Source organism: Lissotriton helveticus, chromosome 1_1 (assembly GCF_964261635.1).
Source record: "Lissotriton helveticus chromosome 1_1, aLisHel1.1, whole genome shotgun sequence".
Taxonomy (NCBI): Eukaryota; Metazoa; Chordata; class Amphibia; order Caudata; family Salamandridae; genus Lissotriton; species Lissotriton helveticus.
The window spans coordinates 22,885,591-22,911,934 of record NC_136057.1 but is presented as its reverse complement, the minus strand read 5'-3'; the positions used below and the strand labels follow the sequence as shown (position 1 = coordinate 22,911,934).

Genomic DNA, 26,344 nt, shown 5'->3' with positions numbered 1-26,344 from the left:
TTGAGGCTAGATCAAGAAGGAACAACCTTCAGATCCTTGGAATACCCAAATCCACGGCTATGGACAAAATGTAGGATTATGTGGAGGGGGTGTTAAGAACTCTGGAGAAGCCCTCTCAGCTACGTTCTCAGTGGAGGGCATCCATCTCTCCCTGGGCCAGAGGCCTTCTCTTGAGACGCCAGCCTGGCCTATCATTGCCTGCTTGTTAAATTACAGGGACCGAGATGTGGTCCTGTGCCTGGCTGGTGAAAGGCGCCCATTGCAGTATCAGGGAAATCAATTATCAATTTATCCAGACTCCACAATGGCGGTGCAGGCCGCTAGGTAAGACTTTTTGCCAGTGGAACACGTCCTTCAGAGCACAGACACTTAATATTACCTGGTATGTCCCGTCAAGCTGCAAATTCTCCAGCAGGGAAAAGACTATTATTTTACAGATTCCCAGAATGCGGCAAAGTTTGGTAAAACTATTTCGACAACGAAGATTAGCATTCTACCTGCCTCCAAGATGGGGAATGTGCACCAACTCAGTGACAATGGCAAATCCTCTGCTACCTACCAATAGGATGAGATGACAGATTTGCGGTCTATCTTTATATCTGTAGCGGCTTTGACTCCAGGGGCTTGGCCGGCCCTCACTTAGCCGTTGGTGCCCATGCAGGTGATGCACCTGTGGAGCACTGTTCCGTTTACTCTTGGTAAGAGGGTATGAACCTGGGATAAATGTTGTTCTGCTGGATGCAGACTGCATTGATGCAGTGGGAGGTGGGGCTGTGAGCAGGTAGTGGGTGGAATGTTTATGGGACATTGGTGGTTGTGGCGTGTTGGCTGCTTTATTCCCTTCCCTTCCCTTCCCCTCCCCTTCTTTCCTTTTAGACTTCCCAGTGTAATTTCACTATGTGGGTCATGGCAAATGTTGCCTCTGCAGTTGAGCCCCCCAGTCTGTTGTGTTGGTTTGTATGTAGTCAGTTAAGGTTATCACCTGGAATATACGTGGTCTCATTGACTGCCATAAAGTGCAACAAGTTTTAGCGTATCTGCAAAGACACTCAGTGGATATTTGGTTTTTACAGGAACTGCACCTTACAGAGAGTACCCAGGCGCAGCTGCGGGTTGGCTAGGTGGGCGAGCAACAAATGGCATGATATTCTAGTTATGCTCGGGGTGTCGCCATACTTATTCGTAAAGGAGTGGCATGGCAGCTGCGGCGCACTATTTGCTACCAACTGTGGAGGTATCTCATGCTGGCAGGGGTTCTGTATGGCCACCCGCTTAAGCTCATTGCTGTTTACAGGCCAAACTCAGATGATCCCCAATTCTTTCCCGAGGCGTGACACCATGGGGTGCAGATTTCCATGTTGTTCTTGACCCAGAGGCAGGCAAGTCCAGAGATTCCAGACATCCCCACGCAGGGGCAGCTCCCCAACTGCGCTTACTCATAGCTGACTATGCTCTTGCCACGCTAGACACCTAAATACTGATGAGGGAATTTGTGTTACTACAGAGCATGCTACCTAGTCGCAAATTGATTATTGGTTAGCCTTGCGTGATGTAGACACATGGACCAGGGACATTTCACACCTCCCACAAATGCTATTTGATCATGCCCCAGTGCTATTGGAACTCAATGTCCCAGGAGGCCCCCCACTGGCATTCACATGGAAACTGCCGGCAGGGGCACTGCGCGACCAAGTATTTAGAGATGAAATTAGAACCGCGATCATAGAATACTGTGAGCACTGATAGGCCTGAGATGGGCGATTCAGGTTATGGGAGGCTTTTAAAGTTGTCGTCCGGGGTGCATGCATTACAAAATAGACCGGGGTGCTGTGCTCGCTGTGGGGAAAATAGGCGTATTTAGAAAGGGAGATCAGAGAGTTGGAGCTTCAGTGCTGGCGGCCATTGTTATGTTATGTTATGTTATGTTAAATTGTCTCTTCTATAGCGCACGGCTACTCCGAGGAGTGTCCCGGCGCATTGGCGAAGAGAGAGACAAGGAGAGATACAGCATGACAGTGCTCCAGAAAAGACACAATTTACAGAGAGAAAAGCCAGGTCTTTAGCTGCTTTCTAAAGGCAAGCAGATTGGTCTCCAATCTTAAGGATCGAGGGAGATCGTTCCAGCACCGAGGAGCAAGGTACCGAAAGGAGCGACCTCCGATTCGAGTGCGCCTGATGGAAGGAACCACGGCTTTGGCCTCAAAGGCAGACCTGAGAGCTCTTCTGGGGACATAGAAGGCGATCCGCAAGCATGCTGGCGGAATATGAGGAGACCGCACAGAGGGAGAGTAATGATCTGGATGGGGCATCCTGTGCCAAACACTACAGTGAGAGGGATAGAGCGGGCGAGACCTTAGCGCACATGCTTTGCAAACCCTGGGCAAGCGATTATTTCACAGAACTACAGGATGACAACAATGATGGCTGGGTGGGTGATGACGCTATTCAAAGGCTAATGGTAAATTTATTTTCCTCGCTGTATCTGGCTATGCAGAACACGCCTCCTCCGGATTTTAACAACTACTTTGATTCCATACAGCGCCGGTGGTTTGAAGAAGGTCATAGAAAATAGGAAGTAGTAAAAGTCATAGCTGGCATGCCTGCAGATAAACCACCAGGCTTGGATGGCCTCATGGATGTTTTTTATAAAGAATATGCGCACATACTAGCATCCCACTTGCTCGCTATGCACGAAGAGTCCCTTTCAGCGGGAGTCCTACCTCAATCATTGCGTGAAGCACTAGCCGTTATGATTCTTAAGCCTGGCAAGGACCCCAAACGTTGCAAATCTTATCGCCCACTATGTATGATTAACATAGACAACAAGATCCTTGCTTTGCGATTACGGTCATACCTATTGACCATTGTGAGACCCGACCAATCTGAATTTGTGCCGGGACAGTCCACCTCCTACAACCTGCACACCTTCTTCACTCTTTATCATGCCATCGAGCCACGCCTAAGTGCTGCGGCGGTTTTCCTTGATACCACATATCTTTTTGCACTGCTGCTGCCTCTGGGTGTTAGCCATCGCTTTATCTGTTTAATTTGGCTTCTGTAAAGTCAACCTGTTGCTCGGTTGCTGAGCGGGACCTATCAGGGGTGACCTCTCTCTCCCATTTTATGTCAGTGTACGCAAATGATGTCATCTTATATGTTAGGGATCCCCAGACCAATCTGGAACTCCTGTTATGTGAATTAACTTGGATTAATTGGGCTAAGTTGGTCCTGTTCCCCGTAACGGAAGCAACAACGGTGTTCACTCCCGAACACCCACTCGAATGGGCAGATGGCCCGGTCAAAACCTTGGGGTCTGGCTGAGCAGGGATGTCGATACTCTATGGTGGGACAACTATGGGCAGCTGATGACGTGGCTGAATGAGCATGTAGTAAGCTGGCAGAGAGATGCCGCTCTTCCTGACTGGCATGTCTGCCATAGCTAAAACGGTGGCCCTCCCAAAATGTATTTATCTGTTCATAAACCTGCCGATCCCACTATCACTTGCCTTCCTCCACAGGCATTGCTGTGACCTGGTTGTCCTTTGCATGGGTACAAAGGCAGACAAGAATCGCCAAGGAAATCCTCACGCTCCCCTTCGAGCATGGCGGATGCTCCCTTTCGAGCATGGCGGACTTGGAGCGCCGGATATATCTTTAAAATGCACCCAGGGGCTATTTGTGCATCACTGGTGTTTCCCAACACAGTTCCAGGCCCGCGCTGCCCCTGAGCATGACCATGCCTGGCCTTGCCCCCTCCAGATGACGCTTATCTTGCCCCCACGATGTCCACGTGCACAAGTAGATATAGTGGTATGTACCGTGTGGGTGTGGCAAGAGCTTCGGCAGCGTTCTTACCTGCAGCACCTATACGCCCTGTTTGTGCCACTTATTGGACACCCTGAATACCCCATCACAGCTGATGCTGGTGCTCCGGCCAGTTTGTGTTCTCTGGGCCTGACTTCCATGAGCTCGATTTATCAATATGGCTCCTTTATGCAGCCACAGCAGGGCCCTGGCCCTGGCTTTACCCAGCTTTACTTACTACAACTTTTGGGCCATGGTTAGAGCGCTCCCCTCGAGCTGTACTGTTGGGATATGTGAAGGATGCCCAGACAGAGGGCCGCAGGTGGACGGCGCTCCTACTCTTGCTAGCGAAACGCTGCATAGCGATATGCTGGGTACGGCGCAGGATCCTGCGCATCTCAGATTGGTAGTGGTGCAGATGTGTCCTCTTGCAAATATCAGCACCAGCAAATCTAATGACAAACATCAGCAGAAACAAAACTAATCACAAATACATTAGTACCAGCAAACCTAATCACAAAAATCAGCGCCTGCAAAACTAATCACAAATACCACATCAGCACCAACAAAACTAATCACAGACACAGCATCAGAACCAGCAAAACTAATCACAAATACCACATCAGCACCAACAAAACTAATCACAGACACAGCATCAGAACCAGCAAAACTAATCACAAATACCACATCAGCACCAACAAAACTAATCACAGACACATCAGCAGAACCAGCAAAACTAATCACAAATATCAGCACCAGCAAAACGAATCACAAATATCACATAAGCACCAACAAAACTAATCACAGACACAGCATCAGGACCAGCAAAACTAATCACAAATATCAGCACCAGCAAAGCTAATCACAAATATCAGCGCCAACAAAACTAGTCACAGACACAGCATCAGAACCAGCAAAACTAATCACAAATATCAGCACCACCAAAACTAATCGCAAATATCAGCACCGGCAAAACTAATCACAAATATCACATCTGCACCAACAATACTAAGCATAGACACAGCATCAGGACCAGCAAAACTAATCACAAATATCAGCACCAGCAAAACTAATCACAAATATCAGCATAACTAATCACAAATATCAGCACCAGCATAACTAATCACAAATATCAGCACCAACAAAACTAATCACAGACACAGCATCAGAACCAGCAAAATGAATCACAAATGTCAGCACCAGCAAAACTAAACACAAATATCAGCACAAACAAAACTAATCACAGACACAGCATCAGAACCAGCAAAACTAATCACAAATATCAGCACCAGCAAAACTAAACACAAATATCAGCACAAACACAACTAATCACAGACACATCATCAGAACCAGCAGAACTAATCACAAATACCACATCAGCACCAACAAAACTAATCACAGACACAGCATCAGAACCAGCAAAACTAATCACAAATATCAGCACCAGTAAAACTAATCACAAATATCAGCACCAACAAAACTAATCACAAATATCAGCACCAGCAAAACTAATCACAAATATCACATCAGCACCAACAAAACTAATCACAGCACAGCTTCAGGACCAGCAAAACTAATCACAAATATCAGCACCAGTAAAACTAATCACAAATATCAGCACCAACAAAACTAGTCACAGACACAGCATCAGAACCAGCAAAACTAATCACAAATATCAGCACCACCAAAACTAATCACAAATATCAGCACCGGCAAAACTAATCACAAATATCACATCTGCACCAACAATACTAAGCATAGACACAGCATCAGGACCAGCAAAACTAATCACAAATATCAGCACCAGCAAAACTAATCACAAATATCAGCATAACTAATCACAAATATCAGCACCAGCATAACTAATCACAAATATCAGCACCAACAAAACTAATCACAGACACAGCATCAGAACCAGCAAAATGAATCACAAATGTCAGCACCAGCAAAACTAAACACAAATATCAGCACAAACAAAACTAATCACAGACACAGCATCAGAACCAGCAAAACTAATCACAAATATCAGCACCAGCAAAACTAAACACAAATATCAGCACAAACACAACTAATCACAGACACATCATCAGAACCAGCAGAACTAATCACAAATACCACATCAGCACCAACAAAACTAATCACAGACACAGCATCAGAACCAGCAAAACTAATCACAAATATCAGCACCAGTAAAACTAATCACAAATATCAGCACCAACAAAACTAATCACAAATATCAGCACCAGCAAAACTAATCACAAATATCACATCAGCACCAACAAAACTAATCACAGCACAGCTTCAGGACCAGCAAAACTAATCACAAATATCAGCACCAGTAAAACTAATCACAAATATCAGCACCAACAAAACTAATCACAAATATCAGCACCAGCAAAACTAATCACAAATATCACATTGGCACCAACGAAACTGATCACAGACACAGCATCAGGACCAGCAAAACTAATCACAAATATCAGCACCAGCAAAACTAATCACAAATATCAGCACCAACAAAACTAATCACAGACACATAATCAGAACCAGCAAAACTAATCACAAATATCAGCACCAGCAAAACTAATCACAGACACAGCATCAGGACCAGCAAAACTAATCACAAATATCAGCACCAGCAAAACTAATCACAAATATCAGCACCAACAAAACTAATCACAGACACATCATCAGAACCAGCAAAACTAATCACAAATATCAGCACCAGCAAAACCAATCACAAATATCAGCACCAGCAAAACTAATCACAAATATCACATCAGCACCAACAAAACTAATCACAGACACAGCATCAGGACCAGCAAAACTAATCACAAATATCAGCACCAGCAACACTATTCATAAATATCAGCACCAGCAAAACTAATCACAAATATTAGCACCAACAAAACTAATCACAAATATCCGCACCAACAAAACTAAACACAGACACAGCATCAGAACCAGCAAAACTCATCACAAATATCAGCACCAGCAAAACTAATCACAAATATCAGCACCAACAAAACTAATCATAGACACAGCATCAGGACCAGCAAAAACTAATCACAAATATCAGCACCAGCAAAACTAATCACAAATATCAGCACCAGCAAAACTAATCACAAATATCAGCACCAACAAAACTAATCACAGACACAGCATCAGAACCAGCAAAACTAATCACAAATACCACATCAGCACCAACAAAACTAATCACAGACACAGCATCAGAACCAGCAAAACTAATCACAAATACCACATCAGCACCAACAAAACTAATCACAGACACATCAGCAGAACCAGCAAAACTAATCACAAATATCAGCACCAGCAAAACTAATCACAAATATCACATAAGCACCAACAAAACTAATCACAGACACAGCATCAGGACCAGCAAAACTAATCACAAATATCAGCACCAGCAAAGCTAATCACAAATATCAGCGCCAACAAAACTAGTCACAGACACAGCATCAGAACCAGCAAAACTAATCACAAATATCAGCACCACCAAAACTAATCACAAATATCAGCACCGGCAAAACTAATCACAAATATCACATCTGCACCAACAATACTAAGCATAGACACAGCATCAGGACCAGCAAAACTAATCACAAATATCAGCACCAGCAAAACTAATCACAAATATCAGCATAACTAATCACAAATATCAGCACCAGCATAACTAATCACAAATATCAGCACCAACAAAACTAATCACAGACACAGCATCAGAACCAGCAAAATGAATCACAAATGTCAGCACCAGCAAAACTAAACACAAATATCAGCACAAACAAAACTAATCACAGACACAGCATCAGAACCAGCAAAACTAATCACAAATATCAGCACCAGCAAAACTAAACACAAATATCAGCACAAACACAACTAATCACAGACACATCATCAGAACCAGCAGAACTAATCACAAATACCACATCAGCACCAACAAAACTAATCACAGACACAGCATCAGAACCAGCAAAACTAATCACAAATATCAGCACCAGTAAAACTAATCACAAATATCAGCACCAACAAAACTAATCACAAATATCAGCACCAGCAAAACTAATCACAAATATCACATCAGCACCAACAAAACTAATCACAGCACAGCTTCAGGACCAGCAAAACTAATCACAAATATCAGCACCAGTAAAACTAATCACAAATATCAGCACCAACAAAACTAATCACAAATATCAGCACCAGCAAAACTAATCACAAATATCACATTGGCACCAACAAAACTGATCACAGACACAGCATCAGGACCAGCAAAACTAATCACAAATATCAGCACCAGCAAAACTAATCACAAATATCAGCACCAACAAAACTAATCACAGACACATAATCAGAACCAGCAAAACTAATCACAAATATCAGCACCAGCAAAACTAATCATAAATATCAGCACCAGCAAAACTAATCACAGACACAGCATCAGGACCAGCAAAACTAATCACAAATATCAGCACCAGCAAAACTAATCACGAATATCAGCACCAACAAAACTAATCACAGACACATCATCAGAACCAGCAAAACTAATCACAGACACAGCATCAGGACCAGCAAAACTAATCACAAATATCAGCACCAGCAACACTATTCATAAATATCAGCACCAGCAAAACTAATCACAAATATTAGCACCAACAAAACTAATCACAAATATCCGCACCAACAAAACTAAACACAGACACAGCATCAGAACCAGCAAAACTCATCACAAATATCAGCACCAGCAAAACTAATCACAAATATCAGCACCAACAAAACTAATCATAGACACAGCATCAGGACCAGCAAAAACTAATCACAAATATCAGCACCAGCAAAACTAATCACAAATATCAGCACCAGCAAAACTAATCACAAATATCAGCACCAACAAAACAAATCACAGACACAGCATCAGAACCAGCAAAACTAATCACAAATATCAGCACCAGCAAAACTAATCACAAATATCAGCACCAGCAAAACTAATCACAGACACAGCATCAGAACCAGCAAACCTAATCACAAATATCAGCACCAGCAAAACTAATCACAGACACAGCATCAGAACCAGCAAAACTAATCACAAATATCAGCACTAGCAAAATTAATCACAGACACAGCATCAGAGCCAGCAAAACTAATCACAAATATGAGCACCAGCAAAACTAATCACAGACACCGCATCAGAACCAGCAAAACTAATCACAAATATCAGCACCAGCAAAAGTAAATACAAATACAATGTGAGAATCCCGGTCAGTATATGTGTGTGGTGTGTGTGGTGCATGTGTTGTGTGTGTGTGTGTGTGGTGTATGAGGGGTGTGTGTGGTGTATGTGTGTGTGTGTAGTGTGTGGTGTGTGTTGTGCCCCTGCCTATGTCACGGCATAGTTATCATGGTCTTTGGTCTTTTTTTGCAATCTGTATGAGATGTTTCCAATGCTGATGTGTTGAACAGGCCCTAACCAGTTCAGCGTCATCTCTGTTTGAGTAGCTCTTGTGCTGTCTGTTCCTCTGTCTACTGCTTCCCCGAGTGCCTCAGACAGAACACCTCACCTTCCAACAGACTATTTTTTAGTGGAATAATGCTTTTATTTGCAAACAGCCTGCAAATGTTTCATGACCTAGGAATCTTCTCACAATAGCATTCAAAATTCTTGGCATAGTAGAACCCTGTCATTAGAGACTAAACTGATTCTCAGGGCTTCTAGGATTACTCTGCCAAGAAGAAGCAAACATTGGCAAAGGAAATAGACCTGGCTTCTTGTTAAAGGAAGTCTTTTGTAATTCCTGGGTAGTGCGTCATGGTGAGAAAGAAAATCTCCCAATGAGGCAACATCTTGAACTACAATTTGGAAGTTGGTAACTGGGCCCTTTCACTGAACAGACTGTGCTGCACACCCAAAGAATGAATAGCCTTCAGAGGGTGGCGTTTGAGTGCTAAGGTTTTTCATTATATGTTGCCCTTTGAGGATGCTTCTCTGGGCAACTACATGTTTTCTGGTGTCTCTGGGGCTTGAATCTCGAGCCCTCAAAATCTTGACCCGAGAATTCTGGCCCAAAAGGCTTCAGACCCAGAGATCCCATTAGGAGCTGTGGGGGTGCAGGCTCTCCGTCCGCCCTCATACATTCATCGGGCAGGGGGAGACAAAAGTACCTCATCTGAAGTGAACGGAAATATGTCCTAATGATGCCCTCACCCACAAACCACAACTCACCGCATAGGTTATATATATTTTGGTGGACGGGATAGTCATCACTGTTGTGACGAAGTAACCCGTCCGCCAAGATCTATATCAGCCGCTAAGAAAGCACATGTTTCCCGTACAAAAAGCCGTAAATCAGCAATTAGAATGCTGTGTCAGCAAAGTTAAAATATCAAAGACACATGCTGGCGAATATATGACGTTACAACACAAACAATTACAACGCATGCCTTTACAGCGTGGTTTTTACATCGCAACTACCGTTACAATGCATGATTTTACAACGCATGCCATTACAACGCATTTTAGAAACTGCCATTACAACGCATACCATTACAACGCATACCATTACAACGCATAATACTTTTGGGGTAACCGGGGGGTAAGTGTTAAATAGCGTAGGGGTAAAAATTACTATTCCTACTTCAGTGAGTGCAACAGTAGGGTAAGTGTTTGATGGTGTAGGGTTACAGATACTATCCCCATGTACCCCAAAACCCATACCCACCCTAAAACTAAAAAATACCCACTACTTACCTTATATTGTGTTGTAATGGCATGCGTTGTAATGGTATGCGCTGTAATGGCATGCGTTGTAGTGACATGCATTGTAATGGCATGCGTTGTAAAGGCATGTGATGTAAAGGCAGTTGCGTTGTAATGACTGCTGTGTTGTAAAGGTAGTGCATAGTAATGGCTGCGTTGTAATGGTTGTTTCACCATTCGGGCTCTCAGTCACAAGCTACACATCTTGTCACATCTGCAGTCTAACAAAAGGCCTGCTTGATGCCACATTATCACACCCAAGGGGATCACAAGTCTGACAATTAATCATACAAACATTTCTTGGCCTCGATGGACTGCCCACCCAGGAAGGCAAACCATGAAAAACACATGAAAGTCAATAGCTTCGGGGAACAACCCATACCACACTCTTTCTCTGGATTTAATTGTACTTGTTTGAGGAATGGGTGACATGAGATCTTCAAGAAGCTAAATATGTCTGTAGCGAACCCTAGAAAGGTTTGTCTTGACATGTTTTATTAGAGTGGTTCCACGTAACTCAGGGGGGAGCGAGTGGGGCAGGAGGATTCCGAGGCTAACCACTCACTCCGTAAGTCACTCCCAGCTAGACTCACTCTCTGTAAATGAATTTTATGTGAATGATCTGGCGCTGGTATCGATGGCTCCCTCCTCTGCCATGGACCAACACTGGGTACGTCTGGTACAATCTCCTGGGATCAGTAAGACATCATTCAACTGCAGCCTAACCCTGAGCCTCCAAGAAATAATGCTTGAACTCCCTGTAGATATCTGTTTCTGCCGAAAAGAATTCACAGTGGAAAGATAGTCTCCAAGCAGAGAATGAGCAGCAAGTGATGAGTGCTGGAGTAAACGATTAACCACAAGTAACTTTTCGCCCTACTTTTTGTTGTCTTGGATTATGTACAAAGACCTAATTGTGCAAGCCCCTAACTCTTCTCTTTGCCTTTTGTTTTCCTATTCTTCTTTTTCCAGATTGCAGATGAGAAAGCACTACCTGATTCTACAAGTGCTGCAGGAAATACAGCAACCGGGATTAAATGCCCACCACCCAGGGATTACAAAATATTTCAGCGAAAAGGGGAATCCTTTGTGGAGATCACCGCTTCTTTGCTGCCACAATCAGAGACTGATAGAGAAACAAGTGGTTCATCTGTGACTGATCACCAAACAAGGCCAGATGTGGCAGAGACTGAGGGCTTGGTGAATTCAAGCCATCAGCAACTTCAGCAGGAGAGACCTCCAGAAAACACAGACCTTCATAAGCCCCAGCAAGACAGACCTGGGCTCCAGGAGCAAAAGGACAATGAACAAAAATCAGAGCATGAGAGACGAGACTCTGCAGGAGAGACTGAGGTTAAGCCTCAGAACACAACTGATGAGAAGGATCTTGAGCAAAGTGAGGACATGAACAGTCCCACAAGTCGTATTCCATCGAACGAGAGCAGCCATCAGGTACAGCAGACTGAGGTCAAGCCGCAGAACACAACTGATGCGAAAGATCTTGAGCAAAGTGAGGACAGGAACAATCTCACAAGCCGTATCCCATCAAACGAGAGCAGCCATCAGGTACAGCAGACTGAGGTCAAGCCTCGGAACACAACTGATGAGAAAGATCTTGAGCAAAGTGAGGACCGGAACAATCTCACAAGCCGAATTCCATCCAACGAGAGCAGCCATCAGGTACAGCCGGAGCCAAAAGTGATCCATAATGAGACAGAGGAAGACAGCCCTGACTACTGCGAGCATCAGCTTCACTCGACTGACGAGGTCACCACTACGATACCCTCTACCACCCAGGAACCCACAACCGTGACCACGGAGGATCCCAACTGGTGCAGGCAGAACAGATTTGTGAAACCCTGGCCGCAGTGCGCGGACGAGGCGGAGCGGAATGACACCAAGAATCTGGCAGAAGATCTAACCAAGTTCTCATTCAGGCTCTTTCACCAGGTCCTCAAAAAGGATCGCACTGCAAACGTGATCTTCTCACCACTCAGCATCGTGATGGTGCTGTCTCAGCTCCTCCTCGGTAAGATAAGGGACCCTCATAAGTGAGCCTATATTTTGATCTCCTTCGTTCACAAAAAAAGAAAAGATGGCGGATACTGCTTCCATGGTATTAGGGCTGGGTGGGTGCGTTTGCCAGCGACCGAAAGTTTGCATGAGCGGCACATTTGGTGTCCCTGTGCATAGTCCAATTCAGACTGCTTCCAAGGTGAGGGAGTGTGTGAGTATGAGTGAACGAATCACTCAAAAGAGCGAGGGTTAAGAGAACGTCTTTAAGAATTGGATCGGCCACATCACCTCTCTACCCAATGAGGATAGGCAAGATATACCAAACCATTTTGCTTTCTCAAACCCAGCATTTCACAAACTTGTGACTACAACATTACTTTCTGCTATGTCATTAACCCGTTTTGTGAGTCAGAAAAGTTTTTCTACTTGCAAAATAGGTTCTGCATTGCAGTTCGGAATGGGAATGAAGGGGTTTCCCCTTCTAATTGCAGTTGTATGACAGAGGCACATATGGCTAAACCATGCGTGCCTCTACAACGCAGCCTGAACAACAGATGCATCTGAACAACGCATTCCTTAACACACATGCATTTGCCACGCACGTTCGTGATAAAAGCATGATGGGTAAAGGGTTGTGTGGTAAAGATCACACCCCAGCCCCTCCACCCTGAGCACTTAAAACCTGGCACCTGCCCAAAAACCAACCTGACCCCCTGAGCCCTAAAACCTACCCCCATTCCTCAAACCTAAAGCTACCCCAACCCTCACTGCCCTGGGCTCTTAAAACCTTGGCCCTACCCCTATAAACAACCAGACCCCCAACCCTAAAAACGACCCCATTCCTAAAACCTAAAATTACCTCGACCCCTCCTGCCCTGAGTCCTAAAACCCTGGCCCCTGCCCTTTAAACAACCTAACACACCCCATAAGAGCTAAAAACGACCCCATCCCTAAAACCTAAAACTACCCCAACCCCCCTGCCCTGAGCCCCAAAACCCTGGCCCCTGCCCTATAAACAACCAGACCCCCAGCCCTAAAAACAAGCCCATTCCTAAAACATAAACGTACCCGGCCCAGCCCTGCCCTGAGCCCTACCTGGCCCCCTGCCCTACAAACAACCTGATTCACCCCCTGAGCCCTAAAAACCAGATCCCTTGCCCTAAAAACAACCCGACTCCCCAAGCCCAAAAACTACCCCTACCTTTAAAACTACCCCCCCCCACTTTCCAGTCCGCGTCCTCTCCCGATCCCTCCTCTTCCTATACCTGCCTATCCGCGCATCTAGATGGCATACTGCGTTAACCAGGCAAGTGCGTGCTTAAGGCAGGCATGGTTGCGCTTGTGGGGAAAGGCACACATAGCTCAGATCACTCTGTAAAGGCCGTTACCCTCTAATTGTATTTCATAATGGTATTTATCAATCGATAGCAAACACAATTGTGGTTTTAAACCATTCTAAGGAGTTGGTAACATATTTACAAAGAGGATAATTGTCCCCATTGGACAGCTTCCCATGTCCTGCCCATCGATGGCTTCCCAAATGGAATTTTCTTTCCCATATTTCTTTTATTGATTTTGTGCAATCAAACAGTACTGAAGAGACTAACATCCCCCCGTCTCCCTCCTCAACCCTGCAGATCCAGATAAAGAGGCATTGCTTGGCAAACTCGCTTCGCTGAAGCCAGGACATGACATTGGAGCAGCATAAATATAACTGTTCACATCACACACTGTGGCACCAGCGCCCTGTGAACACCGCACCCCTCAAGCCTTCCGGCATAGTCCTTTTTTACTCATCGCCTGAGTCCGCTCCATCCCCCACAATGGCTTCCTCAATTTCTTGCTGTAAGCAGATCTCCGCCATGTCCCTCTCCATTCTAGCCCCTGTCCCCGGTCAGTCCCGCTATATCCCAATCTGTGTTGTACCCCACACTCCGCTCGCACCCCTCATGCCAAATCCTAAAGCCACTGGGCCCGATTCACAGAACTAACTTAAGACAAAATCCTAAACTTACTACTATTTTGGTATTCACAGAATGCACTTACTACTTTTGGTATTCACAGAATGCACTTAGTACTTTTGGTATTCACAGAAGTTAGGATTTTGTCTTAAGTTTGTCTTAAGACAGACTTAAGACAGACTTAAGTTAGGATTTTGTCTTAAGTCTGTCTTAAGTCTGTCTTAAGACAAAGTCCTAACTTCTGTGAATACCAAAAGTAGTAAGTTTAGGATTTTGTCTTAAGTTAGTTCTGTGAATCGGGCCCACTGTTTCCTAGTAGTTGACCGGTTAGTCAACCAATGTGTTGCTATGCCTTTCTTCGTCACGGCTAAACCCAGTTCAACGACCTTCCCTGCATGTTTACTGTGCTGCTTGGGTCGGGTCACAGGGCTCAGAGGGCACAGCCGCATCATGGGCTGGGATACTTACGGGTGACTACGCGCTTTATAAAATTTATTAATAATAATAATTAATAATATTAATAATGGGCAACATTTGTACTTCAGTGAAAACACCAGTATTGGAATAACCTCGCTCCAGAAAACTCCCACAACAGGGCACATGGACCCCATATGGAGCCTCCCCCCCCGCCCCCACAGTGCCTTGAGGCCCTCATGGGTGAGTAGCGCGCTTTACAAATGTATTGATTGATATAAGTCCCTGGGGCTCACCGACCGGCACCAGGGGCAGTGTTTCTGCTTGGTCAGGCCTCATCTGTGTAGCCACAGTGCTCGATTCGGGGTTACAGGCAAGTACACGGCGTCCCCACACTCTTTTCACAGGGTAGACACCATCCCCCCTGCCAAGAAGTTGGGCCCCACAGTAATATCCTGAATTTGTCCCGGTGTATTTTCAAACACGTTCAGCAGCACCTGCACGTTGCCGGCTTTCCATTCCCAGCAGCAACGAGCAGGCGGTGAGGGGGCTTTATTTCACCTCCAGCTGGGCCAAAGTTAAGGGGACATCCGGCCTCCATTTGTTTGTATATGCTGACTGGGGGCCGCTGGGAACCTCACACTTAAGCAGTTTACTGCGGCGGACATTCCACCGCGGTGCCGACGTTCCACGGAGTGGGCGGGGCTGCGTCAGCCGTTGGTCGTGCGCAGCACCCCAGAGGTAGTGCTCGCGTCGGACAACGGCCGACGCGAGCACGCAACGGGTTAAATGTAAATGCCACAGAGGGAAACAAAGGCACACAGCTTACCTGCTCTTCACAGGTACGTAAGGGAGGCAGCTTTTGCCTTTGTTCTGTTCCTGTACATAAATGCAGACACTGTAAGACTTTCAGATGGGTTTGTCTGTCCCAGTATTTACACAAATATTTTAAATAGCACTATTTTATTTATTTTATATTGCTACGTCGCGACCTCATGAGGTCATTTGCATAATGTCTTATTTGGTCAGTCCCCACACTTCTTTTTATAGGATTTGTGCCCTGCCTGGGTACACATTTATAATGTATCAGCTTTAACCGCATGTTATGGGTCACCCTCCTGCAGCTGCCCAGTTTAGAAGCCAAATCTCGTTCGGATTGGTCAGGCCATCATCAATTCTACAGGGTCGGTCCCCCCTTCCTGAAACCATTCTCTCGTGTGTTGAATATGAGCTGTCAAGTAATACATCCTGAAGTTCAGAGCCTAAAATACCCCGCTATCCCATGGTAGTGAGAGGATTTTTTTTTAATTACCACCAGATGCTTTAATGGCAATTCAAGAACAAGGATTGTGGTCAACTCTTCCATGCAAGTCACCATCCACGTTTGGTAGCCAATCCTCCGAGATCACAAATAGCGACCTTCCAAAATAATAGTCATCAGACAGGTTGTTGTACAATCCCCTTCAAGTGGGCATTTTGCAGTGCTGTCTATATGTGCATCGCTCGCACTGCAAAATTAAAAAGGAGCTGCTAAAAGTCGGTGCACAATTTGTGACCCTTTAATGCAACCAGTGTTTCTGTACATCTGGCCCTGTACTTTTACCAACATTAGACAAGGTTCTTATTTGTGAAACAAATAAGTGGGTACTGATGAGAACTGTGAACATCGGGGACCATCTTTAACGCCTTAACCGCAGCGGTTTTTCCACTGCGGTGCTGGCATTAAATAGGGTGGGTGGGGCCGCGTCGGCCGTTGGATATGCGCAGCACCAGCGAGGTAGCGCTCACGACGTCCAACGGCCGACGGCAGCACGCAAAGGGTTAAGGACTTGTACCATTCTCACCTATAGAAAACCAAATAATTGATCAGTGTACCAATTCCACCAGAAATTTGTTTATACACAGTCGGAGAGGATTGTTGGAGGGGGCCCTAAGGGATTTCCAGCATGACTAGTAATGTACGCACTGTAACGCCTGCACATTCACTTGGTGGACAGAGAAGACATTTTCATTGGATCCTTATAACATCACACTCTTCCACATACTACATTCCACATACTACATACCACAGCACCAGGAACTGTGTACCGTAGTCAAATATTTGTTCAAAATCAAGATTAAACCACAGTCATTCAATGTTAACGAAGTATAAAACATGGTTAGCAATAATTTACCCACGAACATCAGCGAATCGAGAATAAAAAGGTATTCACTTTCGGCTACAACTTTTCTGTTGGATGCATAATCTGCACAGGAGAGGAAGGGGCGATCGGGGGCTGCGTGCCAGTAGATCCGCGTATCATATCCACCAGTGCAAATCAGCGGTGCTCAATCCTCCCACAATACTTCTGACAGAAGCGGGATCACAGGAAATGGATACAGCAGGCCAGAGCCCACATGAAACCTGAACCCATCCCCCAGGGAATCATTTAGAGTGGAGTGTATGGTACAAAACTGAGGATGCACCCTGCTTTGGGCTATTATGAAGAGATCCATGAATGGAAACCCTAGTCTGGAGCTCGCCTCTGTCGCTTGAATGTGTCACTCCCACTTGTGGTCCTCCAGTATCTGTCTTCACATTGAGGAAGCCTGCTAGGTGAGCGGTTACCGGGAAGGCTCCCCATCGCTACACCCACATCCGCAGGTGAATCGCTTCCCAACCCTGCTCTGCCCTGCATGTTGACCTAGTGGTCATTGTTGGTGTTGTCCAACAGGTCTAGATGCTGCTGTCTGTGATGGAAGACAGAACGACCTTCAGGACAAGAGGGACCACCCCCAGCCCAAGCACATTTACGTGCAAGCGATGCTCAGACACGGTCCAAAGGCCCTGTTCTGTCATGTATTTCAGATGAGCAACCATGGACGTATCCATGTCCACGCTAACCTAAACCTGTAACGACTTGAATTGGCGAAGGGTCAAGTCTCTGGTGCAGATCCTGATGCATCAAGTGGAAGATCTGCACCTGAGCCGAGAGACTCTCCCGATGTTGCAACCACGGCCTCCGCAGACACAACTGTAGGGCATTCATCCACCTCCTGGTGTGAGGCACCAGCAGGATGCAGGATATCTTCCCAGACCAGCGTCGGGATGTTGGTCTTCACCAGCCAGTGGTCCAAGTTTGGCACTACAAACCTTTGCAGAGAAGCTGCACCTTCCACCAGACCCCTAGGGTTGCTGTCAGTCAATTAGAAGACCTTCATCTGAAAGTGTTGGGACCACCATGAACCTCTAGTAGTGCCTGTGAGTGTGGAGATTTGAAAGCTTAACTTAGGAGTCTAGGAGGTCAGTGGACACCAACCATGAGATCAAGGCCAACAGGACATGGCTCAGGGTCAGCATCATGAACAGGTTCAGAAAGAGGAGATGAAGACAAGTGTCAGGCCTTCGTCCTTCTAGGGGCCCAAAATATAAATGGAGTAAAACCGCATGCCACTCTCTGCCAGGTTGCAACTTCTAGACCCCTTTTGCAGAAAGGCCAGGGCTTCAAACTGCAGGATCAAAGCATTATCCCGCATCACCCGTTGGTGTGGGTGGAGGCTAGGAAGGACAGCACACAGCTCTAAGGATCAGCTGGATCCCCCAGTGGTCTGTCACAAGCGCCTATTATTGAGTGATAAAATGGGAGACCCCCTCACCACAGAACTGGATCTGCTGCAGTTGCTATTAGTGATGCCTGCCGGACCCACCCTTGCCTCTGAAGGAGCAAAAGATGTGGTGTGCAAAGCCTGCATGACAGAAATCACCCACTGGATGACGGCCACCTGTCTAAAGCTGAATACGGACAAAACCAGAATAATGGTCTTTGGGAAGAACACATCACCGTGGGTCTCCACCTGATGACCAGAACGAGCACTGACGCACACACCCACCACCCCCGCTAAGAACCTCGGGATTGTCAAATTCAACATGATCGCCCAAATCACAGTCTTGTGCTTCCATACCCTGAAGATGTTGAGGAAGATTTTCCAATGTCTCCAAATCAACACCTGGAAATCCTCATGCATGCCCTGGTCACAAGCAAGATGGATTACGGGAACATCCTCTGTGCCGGAATCAGCAAAAAAACTCATCAGAACACTGCAGACTATTCAGAACTCGGAACCCATAATCACTCTCATCCTCCCACGCCGCACTCACTTCACAGCACACCTGAAGTTGTTCCACTGTATCCCCATACACGAACGAGCACAATTCAAACTCCTCACCCACATTTTCAAGGCACTACAAAATATTGGCCTAGCATACCTCAATAATTACATCAGCTTTCACAAACCCTCTAGACACCTTCTACTTGCACACATTCCAAGCCAGCGAAAAACTAGATCCGGCTGTTGAGCCTTCTCCTACATCGCTCCTAAAGGGTGGAACCACCCGCAACTACACATAAGAGCCTCTTCTTTACTTGAAATCCACAAGAAGTGGAGCATCTGGCTTTTCGAGTAGTCCCACTGGGCCCTCGGCTTGGCTAGACTCACACCTGCTCAGCACCAGGATACCCTCTTGGGTGATAGTGTGCTGTACAAATCCACATAACATATGGCGTTTGGGCGATCTGAGCCGGCTGCCATTCTCAGCACTGCACAGCGCTAGAATAACCACGGAGCTTCCAATACTGATAGTGCAGGGAAAGCTAGGCCCAGGCCACGGGCTGCGGCCACGCAGTTCTTGAAACATGCCAATGCTGAGTCAGCATTCTCTCTATATTGATACTTACAGTAAAAAGGTATGTCTATGAGCTTGAAATGGACTCCTGCAGAAACTCTAGTGAACTCATCCATGCACGTCGGCACAGAATGACGACCATCCCCACGGGCCATACAAACATGTATTTAGTGTCTTAACCGAACTGCAAGATCTGTTTTGATGCTTCCAGGGCAGCCCTCACCTGGTCAGTATATTACTTCTTCATCTATCAGACTGAGGGGACTGATTCAGATCTCGGCGGACACGTTACTCTGTCACAACAGTAACGGATATTCAGACTGCTGAAATATAAATCCCATTATATCCTATGGCCTTTATACTTTGGTGAATGGGATATCCTTTACTGTTGTGATGGAGTAACCTGTCCGCCGAGTTCTAAATCAGGCCGAAAGCTATCAATTAGACAGAGGCATTCAGGATGGAATGTAGTTTCACTACCAGAGACCTCTGGAGCCCCCAATGCTGGTTGATTCCAGCATCCACCTGGACTGGTACCATGCTCTGAACATCACAAAAGTCTACTGCCACCTTCCTTTCCAGGCTTCAAAAGGCCTCTGTACCCTGGGAATGTTTAACATTCATTATTGTATTTGCCCTCTTTTTTTCTTTTTACACTACACTTTTTTCCCCGCTGGCCCTTTATTTGCTTCTCACACACCTCTTGTTTGCCGTGGTAATACAATTTACAATACAAGAAATGTATACAGCGCAGAGCTGCCTCCGAAGGGGCGTCCCGTCGCAGTAATCAATGTTGCGCGTGAACTGTCAACACCAAACAAGACTGATTCTGGCAAAACCCATTGCCCTCTACAAGTTCCTGTACTAGACTATTGGGACATGGTTGTATGGTGGAAACACGCAGTCCCCACCAACAAAGGGCTAAACAACGCGGTCTTAACAACGACCAGGTCATAACCACCCATTGCCTTTACAACGGATTCCCTTGAAATGGCATAGTTGGTAAAGGCATATGCGTGGTTAAGGTTACACCCTAGCCCCTGCCCTGAGTCCTAAAACCAAGGCCCCAGCCCTTAGTATGAAGCTGACTCCAGCCCTAAAATCAACACCCCAGTCCCCCGCTCTTAGTCCTAAAAGCAGACCCTAGCCCTAAAGACAAACCCCACTCCAGCCCTAAGAACACCCTAGCCCCCGCCCTGAGCCCTAAAAAGCAGCCCCCTGCCTTGATAACGACCCCCAACTCCTCTTGCCCTAAGGCCTACAAACTTGACCCCAGCCCTAAACAACGTCCCTGACCCCACCCTGAGCCTTAAAACCGTCTCCACAGCCGTACAAGTTCCTTGACCCCCAGTCCTGAAACCCTAAAGCACAGCCCTACAAACTACCCAGTCCCCCACCCTGAGCCCTAAATGCCCCCCCGCCATTAAAAGTACCCTGACCCCCTGTCCTGAAGCCCTAAAACAAGGCCCTACAAACTACCCAGCCCCCCCACCCTGAACCCTAAAATCAGCCTCCCCGCCCCACAAAGTACCCTGATGGCCCGCCCTGAGCCCTAAAACCATAAAAACGTCCCCACTCATTTGCTCCGAGTCTAGAGCGCTAACTACCACTAACGTCTAAGCCACGCATGTACATGCTAAAAGTATATGTGTGGTGTAGACATGCGTGGCTCCGCTTGCGTTGTTTAGCCATGCGTAGGCTGCGTGGTTCTGGCTGTTTACCTCTGGACACGAATGTTAACATCTTACCCTACTACCCCCAAAACATCCCAGGCTACACACCTTCAAACCTGTGCTCCCCAAACAGGTCTAAAACACCCTACAACTCAACCCAATTAGATCCTTTCAGCTTTCTGATCCCCCCTTCCGCCATCTTGTGCTCTGTTACAGACCCGCAAAGAGCTTGTTTCAACGCTGTCCATGACTTTCAATAAATAGAAGGGAGAAGAGTATTACCACCAAGACACACAGAGGACAATGAATCTTGAAGCCAAGAGGAACACTAAAAAAGTGGTATTTGCAGCAGCAGATAAGTGAAAAAGACCACAGTGGTCTCTAAGTGCCCTTGACTGTTCTCTCTTGGAGAACTCACTGGATCGGAGAATTGTTAGGGCAGGGGTATTCCCAGGGGCGTAGCTTCAGTGGGAGTGGTCGGGTGTGACCCCACCAAATAAATGCATTCTTGGCTTGATAGTTGGGTCTGGGGAGCCTGAGTCAGGTCTGATATGTCTGTATTGGTTTTTCACCTCATCCTGATTTCACTAAGAGGTTTTAACATGTTTATTTTTGTTGAATCAGGAAATAAGGGGCTCATTTACAAGAGGCCTGCGCCGCTAGAGGCGCAGGCCTCTCAATCATATCTATGAGGCGGCGCAAAACCACCCTGCATGGCTCTGCATGGCCGCCTAGATATGAAGCAAGGCAACGCAAAGCACAGCATTGCCTTACTCTGCGTCAACGAGGCGTTCCATGGGCGTTGCGGTGGGCGTTCCAAAACTGCACCCATGGGGCCCGATTCACAGAACTAACTTAAGACAAAATCCTAAACTTACTACTTTTGGTATTCACAGAAGTTAGGATTTTGTCTTAAGTTTGTCTTAAGACAGACTTAAGACAGACTTAAGACAAAATCCTAACTTAAGTCTGTCTTAAGTCTGTCTTAAGACAAACTTAAGACAAAATCCTAACTTCTGTGAATACCAAAAGTAGTAAGTTTAGGATTTTGTCTTAAGTCTGTCTTAAGACAAACTTAAGACAAAATCCTAGCTTCTGTGAACACCAAAAGTAGTAAGCTTAGGATTTTGTCTTAAGTTAGTTCTGTGAATCGGGCCCATGGATTTTGACGCTTCCCCATATTTAGAATCACGTAAACCTGGGCATCGCCAAAACCTTACGCCTCCCGAGAGCAGGCGCAACGAGGAGAAATGTTTTCATTTCTCCTCATTTGTTCCTCTTTTCATGCGTGCTGCAGAAGAATGAGTAAAATGCCTCCAAGGATTGTTTTTGTGCAGGAAGGTGTCCCTTCCTGTACAAAAACAATCCTGCCAACAATGCCGACGCCCCTGCGTTGGTGCGAAGCTCCAAATTGTGTGCCAGCGCTGGCTGAAAGGAACGGAATGCGCCGTATATATTGTAAATACAGCGCATACTTGCCCATTCTTTTTTATGCAGGGCAGCGCAACAAAGTGACACGCTGTGCTGCCTTGCGCCAAAAACTTGTAAAAGAGGCCCCAAATATTTATAGTTTTATAGTACATATATTATATTTATATTTATAGTTTTCCTAAAAAGTAGCAAATCTGCACCCACATAAGTACTTCTCGAATGGATGCAAATGTACTTCTTTCTGGAATTCACACACATTGGCAGTAGTAGGCTTGGAAATCCTCACCAGTCTCATGTTTCCAGACATATTACTGGCAACAAAGCACCCAAAAGGTGATGGGACGAATGCTTGCAAATAGTATAACCACTTCCCTCGGTGTAGCATTCCAAGCCATCAGATTCGCCCGCTGTGCCACTCTTGACAGTGGGTCTCATTTAGGGTGTGAAAGATGGAGTAAAGGCAGACAGGGTGGGGGTGGGCTTTACGTCAGCCACCCTGCCTTTATTCCGCCTACAAAACTTAGAGATGTCCGGCAGCCCCACGGACATATCTATACATTGGCAGGTACTTCCATCATGGCGGTTTCTGTCGAAGTAGGAAAATATTTGATGGGTGGCTCCGTCAAACGCAATGGCCAGCCGTCAAAGTTTTCCAAAGTTTTTTTTATTTTTCTCAAACTCTTAAAGCAGGAGTTTGTTTTTGAAAAATAAAACACAAATGATCCCCAGTCCAAAGGAGTTTTCATCCACATTTGAAAAGAAGTCATCCAACCATCCACTTTACTCCATCGGGCTATCGGAGGGAGTTTTACTGCAACTGAATTTTACTCAGTCGGTGTAAAATTTGTAGTGCGCCTGACTCAGAATCGGTACCCTGTTCACAAAACTCTAAATCAGCCAAAGAGGTACACCTAAATGCCAATCAGTACTGACCCCACTCCTCAAGGGATCAAGCCATCCTGACCTTGGTCATCTCACTCAGTCGCACCCCGTCCACTACTTTTTTTAGTTGGGAAATTTGAGATTCAAACCCCCTCGAATCTCACTGTCCAAGGGCCTAATTTAGATTTCGGTAGACGGGTTACTCCATCACAACGTTGACAGATATCCAGTCTGCCGAAATATCCTACTGGATATTATGGGATTTATATTTCGGCGGACGGGCTATCTGTCACTGTTTTGATGAAGTAACCCGTCCGCCGAAATCTAAGCTACGCCTTAGGGCATTCCAGTTTTACCACTATTTACGAGTGCTGTTTCATGCTTCCTCTTCCATAAGCTTACCTTATCTGCTGGTTCTCTTTGCAGGTGCCCGTGGGGACACGAAGGACAACCTCCTGGATGCACTTTTTGCCCTGAAGTCCAGCGAGTCAGACTGCGTCCACAGCACGCTAGGAAGCATGGTCGCCTCCCAGGGCTTTAAGTCTGCCTCGGGCATGTTCTACCAGAAAGGTAATATTGAGGCTATGTCCAAATAATATAGCCACGCGCAGGCACTAAGGCAGGGCACAAGCATGTCTTAAAGGAACAGCTCTGCTCAGCAGCGGGGGACCATAGTCTTCAAGGCGCTAGTTTATGACTTAGTCCCTCATGGACCTGTGTCTTGGAAGAGCTTATAATTGGTGCTTCTACCAGGGGCAGCTCCACCATGTGGGCGGAGGAGCGTCGCCCCACTGCTTTCTCATAGTACCAAATACCATTTTATGTTTCTGCTTCTCATACTCCGTACTGCTAATTTCTAATTTCTAATTTAAAATGCTTGTAAAGCGCAGCATACACCTTGCGGTTTCTTGGCGCTGAGGGTTCAGTGGCTGAGGGGAAGGAAGACCGGGGAGAAAATTTAGGCGGGGAAAGCCTGGCTAAATAGGAAAGTTTTCAAGTCTCCACGGAAAGAAAGGTACTGAGTTGCGGAACGGAGGTTATCAGGGAGAGAGTTCCAAAAGGAAGGGGCCAGAGTAGAGAAATTGGATCCACCCCATTTTTTGCGCGAGAAACGGGGGATCAGGAGAAGGGACTTGGAGGAGGACCGGAGGTTTCTTGCAGGGACGTAGGGTTTGATAAGTGAAGTGATGAAAGCAGGGGCAGTGCCCTGACGGGCCTGGAAAACCATGCACCCGATTTTGAAGAGGGAACGTTGTTTCACGGGGAGCCAGTGGAGTTTCTTTAGGAGGGGGGTGGAGTGGTGATAACGTGGGAGGCCAAATATCAGTCTGGCCGCCTGGTTCTGGATGGCTTGGAGTCTACGCAAACTATAGGCAGGGATGCCATGGAAAAGAGCGTTGGCGTAGTCCAAACGCGAGATTACCAGGGCGGCCATGATGGTCTTGAGGGCCTGAGGGGTGAAGAAGCGGGAGACAGAGCGGATGGTTCGAAGAGTGAGGAAACAGGAGGAGACCACGGAGCTGATGTGTGAGTGAAGAGTGAGCTGATTGTTCATTTTTACACCCAGTGTTTTGACAGTGGTGGAGGGGGAGGGTGCAGGGCCGAGAGAGGGGGGCCAGAAAAGAGAGTTCCAGGGACTGGACGAACCACCAGTGAGAACCAGCTCAGTTTTATCAGGGTTCAGTTTAAGGTGGTTGTGATTCATCCAGTCCCTGATGAATGTCATAGTAGACTGGAAATTGGAGACCGAGAGAGAAGAGGGGGACAGATCAAAGATGAGCTGGAGGTCATCCGCGTAGTTGAAGACGGTGACCTCCAGCTGCTGGAGAGCAAAGATGAGAGGAAAGATATAGAGATTGAAGAGAAGGGGGGAGAGGGAGGAACCCTGGGGAACACCGCAAGTGACAGGGAGGGGAGTGGAGGTGAAGTCGCCTAGACGGACCGCCTGGGTGCGGTCCCTCAGAAAGGAGGAGAGCCAGACAAGGGCTGATCCCCCGATGCCAGCCGCCTTGACACGGGTGAGTAGGATGGTATGGTCCACCGTGTCAAAGGCGGCGGAAAGATCGAGGAGGACCAGTGCCTGGTGGTTGTTGTCATCCATGCCCTTTCTGAGGTTGTCTAGGACGGCGACTACGACCGATTCTGTTGAGTGCCTGGGGCGGAATCCTGCCTGACGAGAAGCCAGCCCCCCATTAGCCTCAATGTGGGTGCTCAGAGCCGCGGTAACATGGCGTTCCATCACCTTGCCCAGAAAGGGCAGCAGGGAGATGGGGCGAAAGTTGGACGAGATAGAAGGGTCCGAGCCGGGTTTCTTCAGCAGGGGTACGATGGTGGCTGCTTTTAGTACCGGGGGCACCACACCCTGTGCCAAGGCGCTGTTGAGGAAGGCAATCGGGGGATCAGGGCAGCTAGAATAGATTTGCTGTAGGATGCGAGCGGGGCAGACATCCGCCGGGGACCCAGATTTAACTTTGGGGAGAATCGACAGAAAGGATTCCTGAGTGAGGGGAGGGATAACAGTGAAATGATTTTGTACTGGGGGGGGGGAGGGATCGACGAAGGTAGGCGAGGGTAAAGGGATATTGGCCTTGATATTGGTGATCTTATCCACGAAGTAGTTGTTTAATTGGTCGCAGAGAAGCTGGGAGGGAGGGATTTGGGGCGAGGCTCGATCTGAGAACGCCAGGTCGTTTACGATGTCAAAAATAGCCCTGGGTTTGTTGGC

The 26,344-nt window shown here is 46.6% G+C and overlaps 1 protein-coding gene across 1 annotated transcript in view; it reads left to right on the top strand.

Moving 5' to 3' along the window:
• The window catches only part of SERPING1 (serpin family G member 1), a 163,318-nt gene that overhangs the window by 42,265 nt on the left and 94,709 nt on the right, over positions 1-26,344 (top strand). Inside the window, exons 3-4 of the mRNA XM_078674150.1 lie at positions 11,552-12,608; positions 24,046-24,189. Coding sequence (XP_078530276.1) covers positions 11,552-12,608; positions 24,046-24,189 — 1,201 coding nt within the window. The remainder of the gene's footprint in view (positions 1-11,551; positions 12,609-24,045; positions 24,190-26,344) is intronic.